The 17,810-nt window shown below is 45.1% G+C and overlaps 1 protein-coding gene and 1 non-coding gene across 2 annotated transcripts in view; both read right to left on the minus strand.

Annotated features, from left to right (window-relative positions):
* The window catches only part of LOC119947862 (histone-arginine methyltransferase CARM1-like), a 106,229-nt gene that overhangs the window by 40,772 nt on the left and 47,647 nt on the right, over positions 1-17,810 (minus strand). Inside the window, exon 9 of the mRNA XM_038769515.1 lies at positions 11,005-11,115. Within this exon, the coding sequence (XP_038625443.1) occupies positions 11,005-11,115 (111 nt within the window). The remainder of the gene's footprint in view (positions 1-11,004; positions 11,116-17,810) is intronic.
* LOC119948445 lies at positions 17,465-17,602 on the minus strand. The gene has a single exon (XR_005456840.1). It is a non-coding gene; the product is annotated as a small nucleolar RNA SNORA7 (small nucleolar RNA).

A 17,810-nucleotide genomic window follows, 5' to 3' on the forward strand; every position in this document is an offset into this window, starting at 1 on the left:
TCCTCTGGATTCAGTTCCCAGTTTGGGGGCCTTGCTCTTCAATTTACAGCAGTCTTTGATTTAAATATGCTCCACTGAACGGTAATATGCAGAGCATATTTGACTTCAGGATCTGCAAGCATATTGGCTCGGATCTGCAAGCAGGGAGGGAAAAGGAAGGGAGAAGCAGGATGGCCTTTTTTTTTAAAAAAAAGTGGTATTTGTTAAATGCTTACTATGTGTCAAGCACTGTTCTAAGTGCTGGTGTAGATACAGGCCAATCAGGTGGGACACAGTCCCTGTCCCACGTGGGGCTCCCATTCCAAGTAGGAGGGAGAACAAGAATTCAATCCCCATTTTACAGATGAGGCAACTGAGGCACAGAAAAGTTAAGTGACGTACCCCAGGTCACACAGAAGGCAACCGGCAGAGCCGGGATTAGAACCCAGGCCCCAGGATGAAAAAGCACTGGCCTCGGAGCCAGAAAGACCTGGGTTCTTATCTCAGTTCTCCCATTTGTCTTCTGTGTGACCTGGGGCAAGTCATTTAACTTCTCTGTGCCTTAGTTCCCTCTTCTGTAAAATGGGGATAGGACCGTGAGCCCCATGTAGGACATGGACTATCCAACCTTATTAGCTGATATCCACCCCAGTGCTTTGTACAGTGTCTGGCACACGGTTAGCGCTTAGCAGATACTATTAAAAAAAAAAAAACATGCCGTTCAGTCACCTTCACAGACTCGTCATCAACATATGGAACACTGAGGAAATGCCCTGGGATTTCAAGGATGCCACCATTATTTCCCTCTTCAAGAAGAAAGGGGTCAGAGCAGACTCCAATGGGAATTCCCTTTTCTCCTGCTGGAGAGGAGGAGTCCTCTTCAGTCAACTCATGAAGAACATTGTTAAACTTGTCCTCCCAGAATTTCAGTGTAGCTTCAGAACACAGTGAGGCCCAGCGGATGTGGGTCTTTTCTGGATGTCAAGTAAAGCAGAATGACAGGGAGCTGTTCGGTGTCCACGGCACTTATAAAAACATTTGACCCCATCAACGGAACAGGTCTCTGACAACTACTGAAAGAACTGGGTCCCCTGAAAAGTTTATCAAGGGCCTATAAATCTCCTCCATGGTGTACTTTAGAAGAGCTCTGGAAATAGGGAGAGCTGTACTCTATTGAATTGGAAGCGGGGAGGAGAGTTCCAGACAAGAGGGAGAGTTTGAGCAAGAGGCAGTACGTGGGAGAGACGAGAACGAGGCACGGTGAGTAAGTTAGCTTGACAGGAGCGAAGAGAGTGAAATAGAGTGTAGTGGGAGAAGAAAGTGGATAAATAGGAGAGAGTACATGAAATGATGGAGTGCCATTAAATCGGTGGTCAGGAGTGTCTGCTTAATGCCTAGAGGAATAAGTAAATATTTGAGGTTTTTGAGGAATGGGAGACACGCACAGAATAAATATGATTGAATGAATGAACGAACGACATTTTAGAAAAAACGATCCGGGCAGCAGAGTAAAATAGAGAAAGGAGACAGGGAGGTTAGCGAGGAGGCTGATGCAGTAGTCAAGGCAGGATATGCTACAAACTTGGTCAGCGTGGTTGACATTTGGATGAAGAGGCAGAGGCAGCAGGTTCTGGAAATGTCATGGAGAAAATACTGCCAAAATTTGGCACCACACTGAATATAAAGGTTAAGAGTTTAAGAGGAGTCAGGGATAATGTCAAGGTTCTGGGCCTCAGAGAGTGGGAAGATGATGGTGATTAAAGGGATGGAAATCGGATCTTATGAAGAAAGGTAAATTGAATCGGGGTGATTTGCTTGGAGGAGAGAATGAGAAGACATCATCTTCAACTATATTCTGGCTGGTTGCTCCCCATGTTCAAAGAGATCCAAACCTGAGGAGAGAGGATTAAATTACAAAAGTAGATGTTGGTTGGACAGAAGGAAGAGATTTCTGACTCCCAGGTTGAGAAACTAGAGAAATGAACTTCTAAAGAATGCTGTGGAGTCCCCTTCAACTGAGATAGTTAAAAACGTAACAGAAAATCATCTTCCCTGAATGGTTTAGTCATTCACCTGCCCAGAGACAGAGGGTTGGATGGGATGGCTTATTGAGATTCCAGCAGTTGAAATAAATCCAAGATGTTATTAATTGCTCTACCACAACACACATTACTTACTGTATTGGATTATAAACTTTACTTTTTCAGGAAAAAAAAATTATTCAAAATTCTTCCTGCATCCTATAGCCCAATACTACCATCTCCAAGGAGACAACCAAATCATCTGGGCAGCTGCTTCACAAGGCATTAACACGGAGAGAACCCAAAGGGAAAAAAAAGGTGTTATCCAGAAGCAGAACAAATAGAAGTAGTTCTGATTTTGATGCAGCAAAGCACTCAGGTAATTTTTTTTAAAAAAAAACAACACCTTGGGAAATTTAGGGAATTGGCAGAGTGCTTTTTCCTTCATTTTTGTTTTGAACACATCCATGCATCTAATTTGGTATGCACAATGTATATATTTGTTTTGTTTTGTTGTCTGTCTCCCCCTTCTAGACTGTGAGCCCGTTGTTGGGTAGGGACCGTCCCTATATGTTGCCAACTTGTACTTCCCAAGCGCTTAGTACAGTGCTCTGCACACAGTAAGCGCTCAATAAATATGATTGAACGAATGAATGAATTTGTGTGTATGTGCATGTATGTACACCTCCAAATGTGAGGTGTGCTTAACAATAATAATAATAATAAATGGGGTATTTGTGTTTGCTATTTGCCAAGCATTGTACTAAGCGATGGGGTAGATACAAGATAATCAGGTCCCGCATGGAGCTCAGAGTCTTAAGTAGGAGAGAGAAGAGGTATTTCATCCCCATTTTACAGATGAGGAAACGGAGGCACGGATAAATTAAGTGACTTGCCCAAGGTCACACAGCAGACAAGCAGCGCAGCTGGGATTAGAACCCAGCTCCCGTGACTCTGAGGCCCATGCTTTTTCTACTACACCACACTTGTTCTTCGTGCATTAGGGGTTTTGCCCAGTGTTGCCTAGTGGAAAGAGCTTGGAACTTGAAGTTAGAAGGCCTGAACGGGAACACCACCCATGCCACTGGCCTGCTTGTGTGATGTTCAGCAAGACACAACCTCTCTGGGCTGCAGTTTCCTCATCTGTAAAATAAGGATAAGATCAGTTGTGAGCTCCCACATGGGACAGAGTTCAATGACAGAAGTCACATAAGGAAATTAGGGATATTGGAGAAGCATGTGAGGAACCGTGAGTCCACTATGTTTGACTTTGCAAGGATGACATTTTCATCTTTATGTGATTGGAATATTTCTTGCTGTGATATATGTTGGAGAAGCAGCGTGGCTTAGTGGAAAGAGCACGGGCTTGGGTCGTGGGTTCTAATCCCGGCTCCACCACTTATCAGCTGTGTGACTTTGGGCAAGTCACTTCACTTCTCCGTGCCTCAGTTACCTCTTCTGTAGAATGGGGTTTAAGACCGTGAGCCCCACATGGGACAACCTGATTACCTTGTATCTACCCCAGTGCTTAGAACCGTGCTTGAAACATAGTAAGTGCCTAACGAATACCATTATTATTATTATTATATGTTGGATCTCCTTATAAATAAGAACAACACCAGAGTCTAGTGGAGGGAGTTTGTTCTAGTGTGGGAGACAGTTACTGAAATGACAAAGAAGAGCAAGAAGTGGGTATGCATATGAGTTAGTGTTTAAAGAGTAGGCTAGGTATAGCAGTAATATGAGTGGTTATGGGTACATAAGTACATAAGTTGGTGCAGGAGTGCTAAAATGACAGATGGGGGGATTTCAACTGGGGAAAAGGGAAGGCTTCAGGAAGGAGATGTGAATTCCGAATGGTTTCGAAGATGGGGAGAGCTGTGGTCTGACTAATTAGAAGAGGGAAGGACTTTCAGATCTGGGGAAGGGTGTGAACAAGAAGTTGGAGGCGAGAGAGATCAGAACGAGGCATGGTGAGTAGCTTAGCTTGAGAGGAATTAAGGGGGTGAGCTGGGGTGTAGTGTCAGAAGAGAGTGGATAAGTAGAGGGGGGAGATTTGATTGAGCAGGATAAAGCTGGAGTTTCTGTTTGATGAGAGGGAAATGGGTAATTATTGGAGACTTCTGAGGAGTGTGGAGAGGTGCACGGAACAACCTTTAAGAAAAAAAGCTTCTGGAGAACCACACTGGAGAAGCAGCATGGCCTAGTAGAAAGAGTATGGGCTCGGGAGTCAAAAGACCTGGATTCTAATCCTGGCTTTGGCGATGGCTTGCTGTGTGACCACAGGCAAGTCACTTACCTTCTCTGTGCTTCAGATACCTCATCGGTAAAATGGGGATTAATCCTCCTCCCTCCTTAAACTGTGAGTCCCATGTGGGAGAGGGACCATGTCCAAACTGATAAATCTGTATCTACCCCAAAGCTTAGATCAGTGCACTTAAATACCATGAAAAAAAAATGATCCAGGCAGCAGAGTGAAGGATATAATAATGATGGCATTTATTAAGCGCTTACTATTTGCAAAGCACTGTTCTAAGCGCTGGGGAGGTTACAAGGTGATCAGGTTGTCCCAAGGGGGGCTCACAGTCTTCATCCCCATTTTACAGATGAGGGAACTGAGGCACAGAGAAGTGAAGTGACTTGCCCAAAGTCACACAGCTGACAATTGGCAGAGCCGGGATTTGAACCCATGACCTCTGACTCCAAAGCCCGGGCTCTTTCCACTGAGCCACGCTGCTTCCCCTATGGGAAGGATCGACTGGATGGGAAGGATGGGAAGGATATGGACTAGATAGGGGAGAGAATGGAGGCTGGGAAGTCAATAGAGAGACCAGGTGGGATAGGGTAAGTGCCTAGACCATCAAGAAGGCCATAATATTGACTGATCGGGTGCGAAAGTCTTTTCTTTTTGAATTGTAAGCAAAATGCTGCCATTTTACTTCTACTGAGGTACATGATGCAGGTATAAACACTGTATTTCTAAATCTAGAGGAGACTCATGGCACAGTGCTTTTTGAGCTTGGAAAGAACTTGCTATGGTGTACTGTAAAGGTGCCCCAAAGGGTCAGAGGTTAAAGCTGTTAACAAGGTCGATGTTTTCAGTTTAGAGGCAATGCTAACAGAGGAACAGCAGAAACTGATAATAAACTCATTGTGATTCAGTGAGATTCCGATTAATTTAAGTAAAGGATCAACAGCATCAGGGAAAAGATTATTCAAATCAGAGGACAAAGGATGCTGGTTAAATTTGCTCATTTTCTTTCTCGAGGCAAGTTAACTTTTGGAATAATTTAATGAAGCCTCTGGGGAAATGCTAAATGTCAAAAATGAAACATTCATTTATAAAACAATGAAACGGTTAAAGAAGCACACCACAGCACATACTGAGAAATACCATTCCTGGGTCAGACTAACAGTCCAGCCAGCCTTAATAGCCTGTCTACACTGGTGCTAACTGGGTGCTTAAAGAGACAGTGTGAGGAACTCTGAAGTGCTATCGTCTAATCTCAGCAGAAAAAGATTTCTGCACTATTACTCTCACTGTGCTACACCCAAATAGCACCAAGTTACATTTGATGGAAGCAGAAGAAATCATAGGTTTATGTTGCTTGTTCCAAGAGAATCACTCAGTGCAGAGTGACTAAACACCTAGTAAGAACCCTAGGATTAACAATAAAAATGATAATCATAATAATAATAATTGTGGTATTTGTTCAGTGCTTACTATGTGCCAGGCACTGTACTAAGCACTGGGGTAGAGAGAAGCTAATCGGATTGGGGACAGTCCCACGTGGGGCTCACGGTCTCAATCCCCATTTTACAGATGACAGAACTGAGGCACAGAGAAGTGAAGTGACACAGGAAGGATTGTGACTACAGCTCACCTCTGTTGCTTTAATTTCATCTGCAATGCTGTAGATTCGAAATACTTTCGGATCAGCTAACATTTCACCAATCTAAAATCTGCACTGGCCCACATTTACCAGTGTCAAAGCCTTTCCTTCCTAGCTGTGCCACTCCTATCACGAGGCAGGCCCTCAGAGTTTTTGAAACTCAAACTGGGGCAGGGATGGGGGGGGGTCACAAGCCTAAGAAAAACAGAAAATTAGAGAGCCAGAGGGAGATGGGGCAGAGAGAAGAAAATACCTAGGAAGAAAGAGTGAAGGGAAAACACAAAGAGAGAAAGGGTCAGACAAAAAAAGCAAGGGAAAAGAGAAAAAGTCAGAGACGAGGAAAGAGAACAATCAATCTGTGGTATTTATCCAACACTTACTATGTGCAGAGCACTATACTAAGCGCTTGGGAGAATACAACAGGGTTGGTAGACAGGTTCCCTGCCCATGAGGAGCTAACAGTCTAGACGGGGAGACAGGCATTAAAATATATTACCAATATGTACATAGGGGTAAATACCAAGTGTTTAAAAGGGGACAGATCCAAGCGCATAAGCAATAAAGGAGAGGGAGTAGGGGAAATGAGGGCTTAGTTGAGGAAGGCCTCTTGGAGGAAATGTGAGCAGAGAAAGGAAGGGATGAAGAAGAGGGGATGGAGGAAACAAAGAGAGGGAGGTAGACTGTGCTGACCAGAGATCTTAAGTGGGACCAAAGGACAGAGTGGGGGGGGAAGGGGCAAGAAAAAAAACAGAGAGGGGAGAAAGTAGAAGGGAACGGGAAGGAAAAAGGGGGAGGAAGAGATGAGGAAGAAGTAAAGACAAGGGACAGGTGCTTTGGGAGTCCCTCCTGCTCTGACGGTTTGGGCAGTGCTCGACCCATCACTGTGTTCTGGCTGATGAAGGATGTGCTGTTGCCACAGCTGGAACAGTATGCATTACTACTGCCCGCTACACTTCATCAGGGGCAAAGTCCTCACCACCCTGAACAAAGCAGGGCCAGTGGAGGCAATAGCTCTGTTGACCAGACTCTCCTGGTGATGACAGGGGGGGCCCACAGAATAGAGGCTTCCAAGCCTCCCCTCCCTCCCTTCTTCTTCCCCTTTCCCACTCTTCCTTCCCCCTTCAATAGGGAGCAGGAGGATTGGGTACTAAGATCTCACTTATGTGACCCCTCTTGGTTTTTGGGTGCTTGTTTTGTTTTTTTGCCTAAGGTTTTTCAGGACACGCATGTGTCCCAAAGTACCTAAAATGGGAAGCAGCACATACCCTGAAATGTGGGGACTGTCCTGTCTAAACTGAGATGTCCAGTCACCTTGTCACCAGGCCAAATGAACTCAAGCAGTGCATGCAGTGAAGATACTCAAAGTGTGCCTCACAGAGAATGGTTCTCATGGATATATATATATATATATATATATATATATATATATATATATATAAAATGGCATTTATTAAGTGCTTACTATGTGCAGAGCACTGTTCTAAGCGCTGGATGAAATCAAGTGCCGAGCCAGAATGTATTTGAAATCTGTTAGTCTTAGAACATGAGGGCATATTTGCATAGCTTAGCAAACTCACTTTACAAACTGATAGAAATACTTTTTTGAGGCTTCAGTTGATGGCACGGACAGGCCCTGCTCTGGAAAACATAGAAATCGTTTTGGAGACCCTAGTTGTCAGAAAGCTTCCCTCTGCTTCTTCTGCTTCTTTCACCCATGTAAACCACTTGCTCTGGGCATTTGGGAAGCACCTGGTTCATTAAAGGCCAACAGAGTCGCTTCAAATACTCCAGCTCTAGAAGACGACTACAAAAATCCCTCTGTGACAAGCTGCTCCTCTCATCCTCTATTAGTCTGGATCCACCACGTTGTGGGGGAAGGATGGAGAGAAGGGAAGGGGCACAGATAAATTCTAGCTGCTCAGCACAGTGCAAACTTTCCGCTCATATTCCTTGCCAGGAGCAAGTGGAGTCAAACTGGCTTCCAGGTGGTGAGGGTCCCATCAAACCAAAACCTCCCAACTCATTATGTGTTGCCTGAAGGGCTTCAAACAGCTAATTGATGAGTCATAAGACCAGCTATCTTTCCCACTTGAAAACTGTTTCTCTACTTGGCCTAGTGGGAAAAGCACATTTTTTTTCAGGAGAGGCCAGGAGACGTGGTTTATAATTGCATCTCAGCCACTGGCTGACTGTGTGACCATGGGTAAGTCGCTGAATCCCCCTGGGTTTCAGTTTTCTCATCTTTGGACTACCTCTTAGACTAGGAACCTCCTATGGGCCAGGGAACGAATCTGATCTGATTACCTTGCATCTATCCCAATGCTTAGCACAGTGCCTGGCACATAGTAAGCACTTAAAAAATACCTTTCCTACCTCGAGCTCGGGGCCTCAGGTCACTGAAATACGTGTGAGGTGGATGGTTCACATAATGTCCCAGAAAGAATTCTTTTTACATAACCTGGTGATGTTCTCTGGTTATTGCTACAGGCTTTCCCCTTTCACACTGGTTAGAATAGGGAGTATGGCAGTGGTGGGTAAATGAAGTAGAAGGTAAATCACTCGCTCCAAGGGGCTCTCTCCCTGGAAACTTGCGATACTCCCTCTCTGCTGTTTGAATTTTGGGTGTCACATGGAAAAACCACCAAGCAGGCAACCATCTGCCTTGCTTATCCTCCACAAACTGGCTAGTTTTTTTTTTTATGGCATCTGTTAAAGCACTTACTATGTGGCAGGCACTGTACTAAGTGCTGGAATAGATACAAGCCTATGTCCCACAAGGGACTCACAGTCTTAATCCTCACTTTACAGATGAGGTAACTGAGGCACAGAGAAGTTAAGTGACTTGCCCAAGGTCACACAGCAGACAAGTGGCGGAGCCGCGATTAGCATCCACAGATTCTTCTGATTTCCAGGCCTGAGTTCTACCCACTAGACTATGCTGCTTCTGAGCCTTGAGAAAATTGGAGGGGCTCAAAAGATAGGCGGTTTCGGGGGAAGAACAGGACAGATTTGTGGGGAGGGGGTGTGAGGGAGAGAAGGCAGGTGAGGAGGTTGCGGTCTAATAGAGGAATTTCAGAGTCGGTGAGGATGCAGATTGCACAGTGACTAGAGATGATGATAATAATAATGATGGCATTTGTTAAGCGCTTACTATGTGCAAAGCACTGTTCTCAGCGCTGGGGAGGATACAAGGTGAGCCCACGTGGGGCTCATGGTCTTCATCCCCATTTTACAGATGAGGTAACTGAGGCCCAGAGAAGTTAAGTGACTTGCCCAAGGTCACACAGCTGCCAATTGGCGGAGCCGGAACTTGAACCCATGACCTCTGACTCCCAAGCCCGGGCTCTTTCCATTGAGCCCGTCCAAGCTGGTGAATGGTCAAGGGGTGGTGGAGCAGGAGTAGTGAGGTAAGGTGGAGTTGAGGAGTGAGAGAAAGTGAGAAGTGGAAGAGACATCCACAGGGACACTGAAGTCCCCAAGGATCAACATACGGATGGAGAAAGAAAGAAGGGAATGTGAGAGAGAGAAAGAATGTGAGGAAAGTCAGATTCCATCCCACGTGAGGCTTAACTAGTTATGAATTAACTAGTTACTAATCACATAACCCCCGAGCAAGCCTTCCTTGACTAGCCCCTCATCTCCCCACCCTATTCATCCTCACTCCTGCCTCACCGTTGGGTCTGCACCCACTAACAACAATAATAATAATAATAATGATGATGATGATGGTATTTGGTAAGCGCTTACTACATGCCAAGCACTGTTCTGAGTGCTGGGGTAGATAAGGGTAATCAGGTTGTCCCACTTGGGGCTCACAGTCTTAATCCCCATTTTACAGATGAGGTACCTGAGGCGCAGAGAAGTTAAGTGACTTGCCCAAAGTCACGCAGCTGATAAGTGTTGAAGCCGGGATTAGAACCCATGACCTCTGACTCCCAAGCCCGTGCTCTCTCCACTAAGCCACACTGCTTCTCGCTAAGCACTTGGATACTTACCCCAGACCCACAGCTCTTACTTACATATCCTTACACTCTGCATTTCCGCTATCCAAAATATTTTAATGTCTGTCTCCTCCTATAGACCGCACGGTCCCTGAGGGCAGGGATCACGTCTACCAACTCCACCGTACCGCACTCTCCCAAGCACTCAGTCCAGCGCCCCACACACAGCAAGCACTCCATAAATACCAGTGGCTGATTGGTAAAAAGTAATTTAATACCGTTGAGAGTTCATATATTAGGTAATACTTCACAGGTATTAAGTATTGAATGAAATTATAGAAGATACCAAAGTTGTACCAGGATAAGGGCCAAGAGCATCAAATCGAACCCAGTCACCAATCAATCGAAAGACAAATCTTTTCCTGATTCTGGACCCCTCCCTGCATCAGATTCCATGAACCTTTCGATTCTTTCTTTCTTTTCAGCTGGTAGGCAGTGTGGTTTGGTGGGAAAAGCACGGGATTGGGAATCAGGAGACCTGGGTTGGTATTGTTGGACAAATAGAGACAAGTTTTGAAAGTCTCCAGTTGTCTTTGGTTAAGATACTGTTTCTCTATGGAGTGAAGAAGTATCTACAAACTGTAGAAGACAACAGTCACACTTGCAATGACCTGTCGCCTGGCCCTAATTAAAATACACTTCCTCTGGTGATGAGTGACAAGCACGTTGCCCGGCTTTACTTCAGTCAATCTTTGCAGCTTGTTTGGTTTATTTATCAAATTACTTCTGAAATCCACAAGTATCCTCGGCTTCACTTGGGTTTATTATTTTATTTATTATCCAGCCAGTAGCGCTAATACCATACTGAAAATGTAGAGCCCCCTCAACCAATCCCGAACACTGAAATCTGTCGAGCACCTCAAAGCATGAACAAGTATTATTTACTTCCAGGTAATTTCTGGCTTGCCAAAACAGGATGACTTTGAAGATCACTCAATTACTTACTATTGCCAAAGTTCTGAAATCAAATTGAAGGAAGGAAAACGCAAATGTAATCAAGTTCATCATCTTTGGAGGGTTGAGGGGGAAGGAAATTAAATAATGAGAAAAGCATCGCTTGAATTCCCTGTTAAAACAAGCTTTCATATATGAAAGAGCCAATGCTTTTACCTCAGCGTATTGGGCCACGGCACTGGCTTCAACAGCGTAGACTTTCCTTGCTCCGGCCTGCACGGCAAAAAAGGACAGAATTCCCGATCCACAGCCGACATCCAAGATCACCTTGGAAATGAGAGAGAGAGGGAAAGGCGTGTTTTAGGGCGGTGGGGAGTAAGGGTCCAGAATGAGGGGTAATTCCCGGTATTTGTTTCTTACGTTCTCTTTTGTGCTTGACTTTTTGGTTGTCAGACATTTTCCAGTGAGGAAAAGTGGCAGCGCACACCTGCTTCTACGATGAAATCTATTAGCGTGGATACCGAGAAAAATCCTAGAGCAGGGTTTGAATCGCCCACTAGGAAACCAGCATTTGTCTGCTCTGTCCTTGCTCATCCTGATGGCTGCCCAGATGCCTATCAGAACCCTTTTTCCCTCTAGTTCAAAACTTTTCCCCTCCATTGGGCCAGAACTGGCTATTTCTGGGCTTCTGGCAGGCTGGCACCCCTGATGTGTCTACCGATTCTGGTGTATTGTACTCTGGTGCATTGCGTGCTGACTGTGTGCAGAGCACTGTATTAAGCACTGGAGAGAGTATAATACAGCAGAATTAGCAGGCACGTTCCCTGCCCATAACGAGTTTACAATCTAGAGGATTCCTGCCCACAGAAGCTTACAGTTTAGAGGATCAGTAAGCACTCAACAAACACCTCTGATTAATTGATTCACATTCCCTGCTACTCCAAGCCCTCTGTGGGCCAGAGCAATTTTTCCCAACTTGCCCGCCCCCGGCTCCCAGTTGCTGCCTGACAAAATATATCCAAATGCCCAAGCCCGCTAGGCTTTGGAGCAGTCCATCCGGAAAGCCGGGGTAAGTACCTGAGAAGATCCATCATTCAATCAATCAGTCGTATTTATTGAGTGCTTCCCGTGTGCATAGCACTGTACTAAGCATTTGGGAGACTACAATATAACAGAGTCAGTAGATACGTTCCCTGTCCACAACAACCTAACAGTTTAGAGGGGAGGCGGACATTAATATAAATAAATAAATTACGGATATGTACATAAGTGCCGTGGGGCTGAGAGGGGGGTGAATAAAGGGAGTAAATCCAAGTGCTAAGGGTGATGCAGAAGGGAGTGAGAGAAGAGGAAATAAGGGTTCAGTCAGGGAAGGCCGCTTGGAGGAGATGTGCCTTCAGTAAGGCTTTGAAGTGGGGGGAGACTAATTGTCCGTCAGATATGAAGGGGGAGGGCGTTCCAGGCCAGAGGCAGGACATGGACAAGAAGTCGGCGGCGAGACGGACGAGGTCGAGGTTCAGTTGTTATTAGAGGAGCGAAGCGAGCGGGTTGGGTTGCGGTAGGAGAGCAGTGAGGCGAGGTAGGAAGGGACAAGGTGTTTGACTGCTTTAAAGCCGACGGAAAGGAGTTTCTGTTTGACGCGGAGGTGAGGTCTCTTGCTCCAGAACATGTTAACAGGGGAATCAAGACTGGCCATTCCAGTCATGCTTCCATTTATTGCAACTGCCTGCCTCCCCTAAACAGGCTGGGGCAGCTCTCCCAGCCCCTTAGATTGACTCAGAGGTAGAGACAGTGTCTTGGAGAGAGGAGATGGGGAGAAATTAGGTAGGGGTTGTGGCACTAGCTAAGAATAATAATAATAATAATAATGGCACTTATTAAGCACTTGCTACATGCAAGGCACTCTTCTAAGAGCTGGGGGTATACAAGGTGATCAGGTTGTCCCACAGGGGGCTCACAGTCTTCATCCCCATTTTACAGATGAGGTAACTGAGGCCCACTGAAGTTAAGTGACTTGCCCAAAGTCACACAGCTGACAAGTGGCAGAGCCAGGATGCGAACCCATGACCTCTGACTCCAAAGTCCGTGCTCTTTCCACTGAGCCATGCTGCTTCTCTAAGTGGAGCACCTCCAGCTCTTTGCCCATATGGCTGCTTTGCTCAGCACCGTCCTGTGCCACCACTGGACATGCCACACACAGTAGCATGCCACAACAGGTTTGGCTCTTTGATTCTTCCGGTTAAAAAATGATAAAGGACCCCTTTCCACAGCCAGTCCCTCCCGAAGTGAGCAACCACAAAGCGAAGAGAACTGTGAGGTATTATGAAATGCCACCGAGTCGTTTCCGGTTCATAGTGCCTCTAGGGCTATAACTGTAAGGTATCGGCTTTTTATTGTCATCATCATCATCATCATCATCATCGTGATCAATGGTATTTATTGAGGGCTTACTGGGTGCAGAGCACCGTACTGAGCCCTTAAGGAGAGTACAATACAAAAGAGTCGGCTTGGCACTTCCCCGCCCAAGAAGACTTTGAGGGCAGGGGCAAATAGGGGAAGAAAAAGCCGGGTGGGGCTTGGGAGGTGCAGGCAAGAACTAACAGGTACAAAAGACTCAATTTGGGGTGAAGGAAAGGTTGTCTTTCCAACCCTCCTCAGGTCTTGTCGAAGGCTTGGGATGAGTGAGTTGCCCTCATGGTGTCGGCACCTATATGGAGTAGGTGGGGAATTTTCAGAAGTCTCCTTGCATTCAAAAAGAACTTAAAAATATCCATCCCTTTTCCCCCTCCAAACCAACACTTTCTCTCTCCATTATTATGATTCCTAGTCTCTGACTATTGTTCTTTCGCTCAGTAATTTAATCTATTTCTACTGTTTTCCTTAATCAGACTAATATAACAAAAACAGTTTGCATTTTCACAAGGGAGGCAGAGAATTGTTCGAAGGAAATTATGTAAAGACGAATGTATAAAAGCTAAAACTCTTGTTTGGCACAAAAGAAGGGTAAAACAGGAAATTGCAGAGTTCTTCGTCTAATAGCAATCAGCACTGACACAGAATCAATGCCATTATCCTGAGAGAACATGCTGTTAATAATGCACTCACAGTGTTTGGTTATATTAATTCTACAGCTGTTGCATAATCCCACACGGCTTCTCATGGGTTCGGGTGATTAACAGCATTTCCAAGCAAAAAGGCCACCCAATCCCCAGGATGTTCCGAGAGGCTGATTATGCTCTATAAAATCAACAAATGTCTCTCCACCATGTCCCCTGTGAAACCACGATGAATTCAGCAATGGCCCATTGCAAGGTCACACGCGGCTGCATATAAGAGGAAATGTGAGCTCTGTGACCTGAAATTCTGTTATTTAGCTCTAACGTTAGGAAAAGATGCAACTCCTGCCACCTTTTCCAAGCCCTCCATCAACCCCAGATCCAAGATTCTGAAAGCCATATTCTTAGACACTTTCCAGAGAAATGCCACTCAATTGTCAAGCAGTAACTCAGGGTCGAAAGCAAAACATGGTTTCTAAGGTTTCGTTTAGGCATTATATTGACAAGTACTTCAGAAATACTTGAATGGGAGTCAAATTTAAATGACAGGAGTCACAAAAATGATACAAATTTTTCCCCTGAAGAAAAACTGTAGCAGGATTTAAACAGCGTACCCTAAACTGACAGGAACATCTCCTTTTCTCCTCACAGTTTAGACCTCCTGCTGTTACTTCCAACAGACCCACATGTGTTTTTGCAAGTTTTTCGGCCTACAAGGTTGGCATTGGCTTTGCTCACACTTATTAGCAATACCTCTTCCCCTCCTAGATATTCCCATCCCTTTTCCTGCTCTTCATAGCACTAGATTCCGCATACGCAAGGATCGGTCTACACACAAACATACTCGAAACTCTCCCCAGATATTCCTTTAAAAACAAAGTGTACAAAGGAGAGGCAGATAATACTAAAGAGTTCGTTTGGACCTGCTGCCCAATTTCTTTTAGGCCTTAGAAGTAATCGATCAATCAATCAATGATATTTACTAAGCATCTACCATGTGCACTGCACTAAGAACTCGGGAGAGTACAGTAGAGTTGGTATACCCAGTCCCTCCCCTCAGGGATCTTTCACTCTAGCATATCCCTGCTGCCGCTGATCTATTATCCAATCTGGGGGTCACCTCAATTCTTTACTGAAGCACTCCTCTACATAAAAAGGAGTCCCAGATTGTTGACTTGGGAGTCTGAGCCTGGCTGGGAGACAAGGGTTATAAGTTTTTGTCAATTTTGCCAATTCTGGAGATCAACGCTGGAAGGCTCTGTACAGCTATTCGGTAGTAATAGTAGTAATGGTATTTATTAAGCATGTACTGTGTGCAGATCATTGTACATGGATGGAAATTAGACACAGTCCCCAACCCTCAGAGGACTCATGATCTAAGAATAAAGTGGGAAGAGGGGAATGGCCTCAGACACATAAGGAACGGTGAAACAATAAAACACTGAAACACCATAAAGACCAAGACAGATAAGAAAAATTAAAAAAAAAGGTCATAGAGTACTGTGGCTAGAGGAGCAGAATTTCACGCTCCTCGTAATTCAGAGTCTAACAGTCACAACTGCAGCAACAGTGACCGCCAAAGAAGCAGCTGCCGCAGCCTGCCAAAGGTTTTGTTGAAACTGCGACTGTTCTCCTCCTCCCAGTTAGGATAGTTGGTGCAAGGCAGGTCAGGAAGGAGGTTTTGAACGAGACGAACTAGAAGTAACTGGACGTTCAGGCCATTCCGTTCGCTGTTCGGATTTTCAATCGTGAGAACTGATGGTGTGTGAGTGGAGGAGGTTGGGGTGGGGAGAGATGTGAACAATGTTACCAAGTAAAGCAAAGAAAATTTGCAGTGGGACTTGAGAAGAAGCTCTGCTATTATAAAGCAACCGTTATAGGAAATGCAGTTTCTTACTGACGTACACTGTAACGGCATGGGAACCACTCATAAATATAACCAATATCAAGCCTGGAATTCCCTCCCCCTTCACATTCGACTGACCATAGCTCTCCCCATCTCTAAAGCCGTTTCTGAAATCGCTTCTCCCCAATTACTCTCTCATCTCCTCACCCTATTTCTCTCCTTACTGCTCCTTTACTGCTATTATTATTATTATTATTATTATTATTATTATTATTATTATTATTATTACTTTAACCCTCCTGGCCACCTAAGCATATAAGTACTCACAACCTTCCACCCCCACAGCCCCATTGTACTTATGTAATAACAATGATTATTATTATGGTATTTGTTAAGCGCTTACGACGTGCCAAGCACGGTATTAAGCGCTCGGGTGGATACGAGCAAATCGGATTGGACATACTCCCTGTCCCACATAGGGCTCACGGTCTTATTCCCCATCCAAGCACTTAGTACAATGCTTTGCACACAGTAAGCGTTCAATAAATGATTGAATGAAGGAATGATGAGGTAACTGAGGCACAGAGAAGTGAAGTGACTTGCCTAAGTTCACACAGCAGACAAGTGGCAGAGCTAGGATTAGAGCCCATGATTCTAATCCTGCGGCCGCCCAGGCTGGTGCTCTATCCACTATGCCATTCTGCTTCCCTGTGGGTTTATCCTCTATATTGTATTACTGTAAACTGTAAGCTCCTTGGGCAGGGACCTTGTCTACTAACACTGTTATATTGTACTCTCCTAAATACGATTGATTGATTACTTGCATTTCAAACTGTGCTCTCCCAAGCGTTTAGTACAGCATTCCATAAATACGATTAGTTGATTTGAGGTTTGTTGTTAAATTTCTCAGTTTCTCCCTCCACAGCCCCCAGTCTTTCAGCATTGTTGGTTACATTAACGTGACAGCCACGGATCCCTTAAACCAAAAGCCCCCTGCCCACAAGCCTCCTTCAGGGCAACCAATCAATTGATGGTATTTATTGAGCGCTTACTCTGTGCAGAGCACTGTACTTGGGAAAGCATCATAGAGTTAGTAAGCATGAATCCTGCCCTCAAGGAGTCTACAATCCCGTGGAAGAGACATACGCTAAAATAAACTATAGGTACGGAAATAAAAGAGAGGCTTCTTCTTTGAAGCCAATTAAAATAGTTTCAATTACTCTGCACACTTGCACCTTACTCCGTAAAATATCTCTGAGTGTGCCGTAGTTTTCATTTGTGCTCCTATATATCTTTTTTCTGTTAGTATGTTTTTGTGATATAATTTCTACGCACACTCGCTTTGTTTTTGTTTGTTTACCCATTATTTTGAAAAACCCTAGGAAGGCGGAGACCATGTCGTGCTCTTCCTTTCCTAACTAGTACCGGACTCTGCACAAAGAGGAGTCCAATGAATATTGATTGATTGATTATGGCACCTGTTAAGCTTCTGCATCAAACAGAAACTCCGTACCATTGGCTTTAAAGTCCTCAATCACCTTGCCCCCTCCTACCTTACCTCTCTGATTTCCTACTCCAACCCACAGCGACGGCATGGACGCATCTCTCCCAGAACTCCCCACCTCCCTCGGCAATCATTCTGGTAGTGTAGCCATATAATTTTCTTGGTAAAAATACGGAAGGGGTTTACCAGTGCCTCCTTCTGCACAGTAAACCTGAGTCTCCGCCCTCGACTCTCTCCCATGTCGCTGCTGCCTAGCACAGGTGAGTTTTGACTTGTAGCAGTTTACCTTCCACTCGCTAGCCACTGCCCAAGCTAGGAATGGAATGGATATGCCTCTGCTTGACTCTACCTCCCATAGTCGAGACTGGTAGAGTATTGGAAAGACTCCAGGTGCGACCCTGAGAGGCCCCTGGTCCTCTAATGCTAACCTATTCACTATACTTCGATCTCGTTTATCTCGCCACCGACCCGACCCCTCGCCCACATCCCGCCTCTGGCTCGGAACTCCCTCCCCTTTCATATTTGACAGATCACCACTCTCCTCACCTTCAAAGCCTTATTAAAAGCACATCTCCTCCAATAATGATAATAATAATGGCATTTGTTAAGCGCTTAC

This window comes from Tachyglossus aculeatus, chromosome X4 (assembly GCF_015852505.1).
Source record: "Tachyglossus aculeatus isolate mTacAcu1 chromosome X4, mTacAcu1.pri, whole genome shotgun sequence".
Taxonomy (NCBI): domain Eukaryota; kingdom Metazoa; phylum Chordata; class Mammalia; order Monotremata; family Tachyglossidae; genus Tachyglossus; species Tachyglossus aculeatus.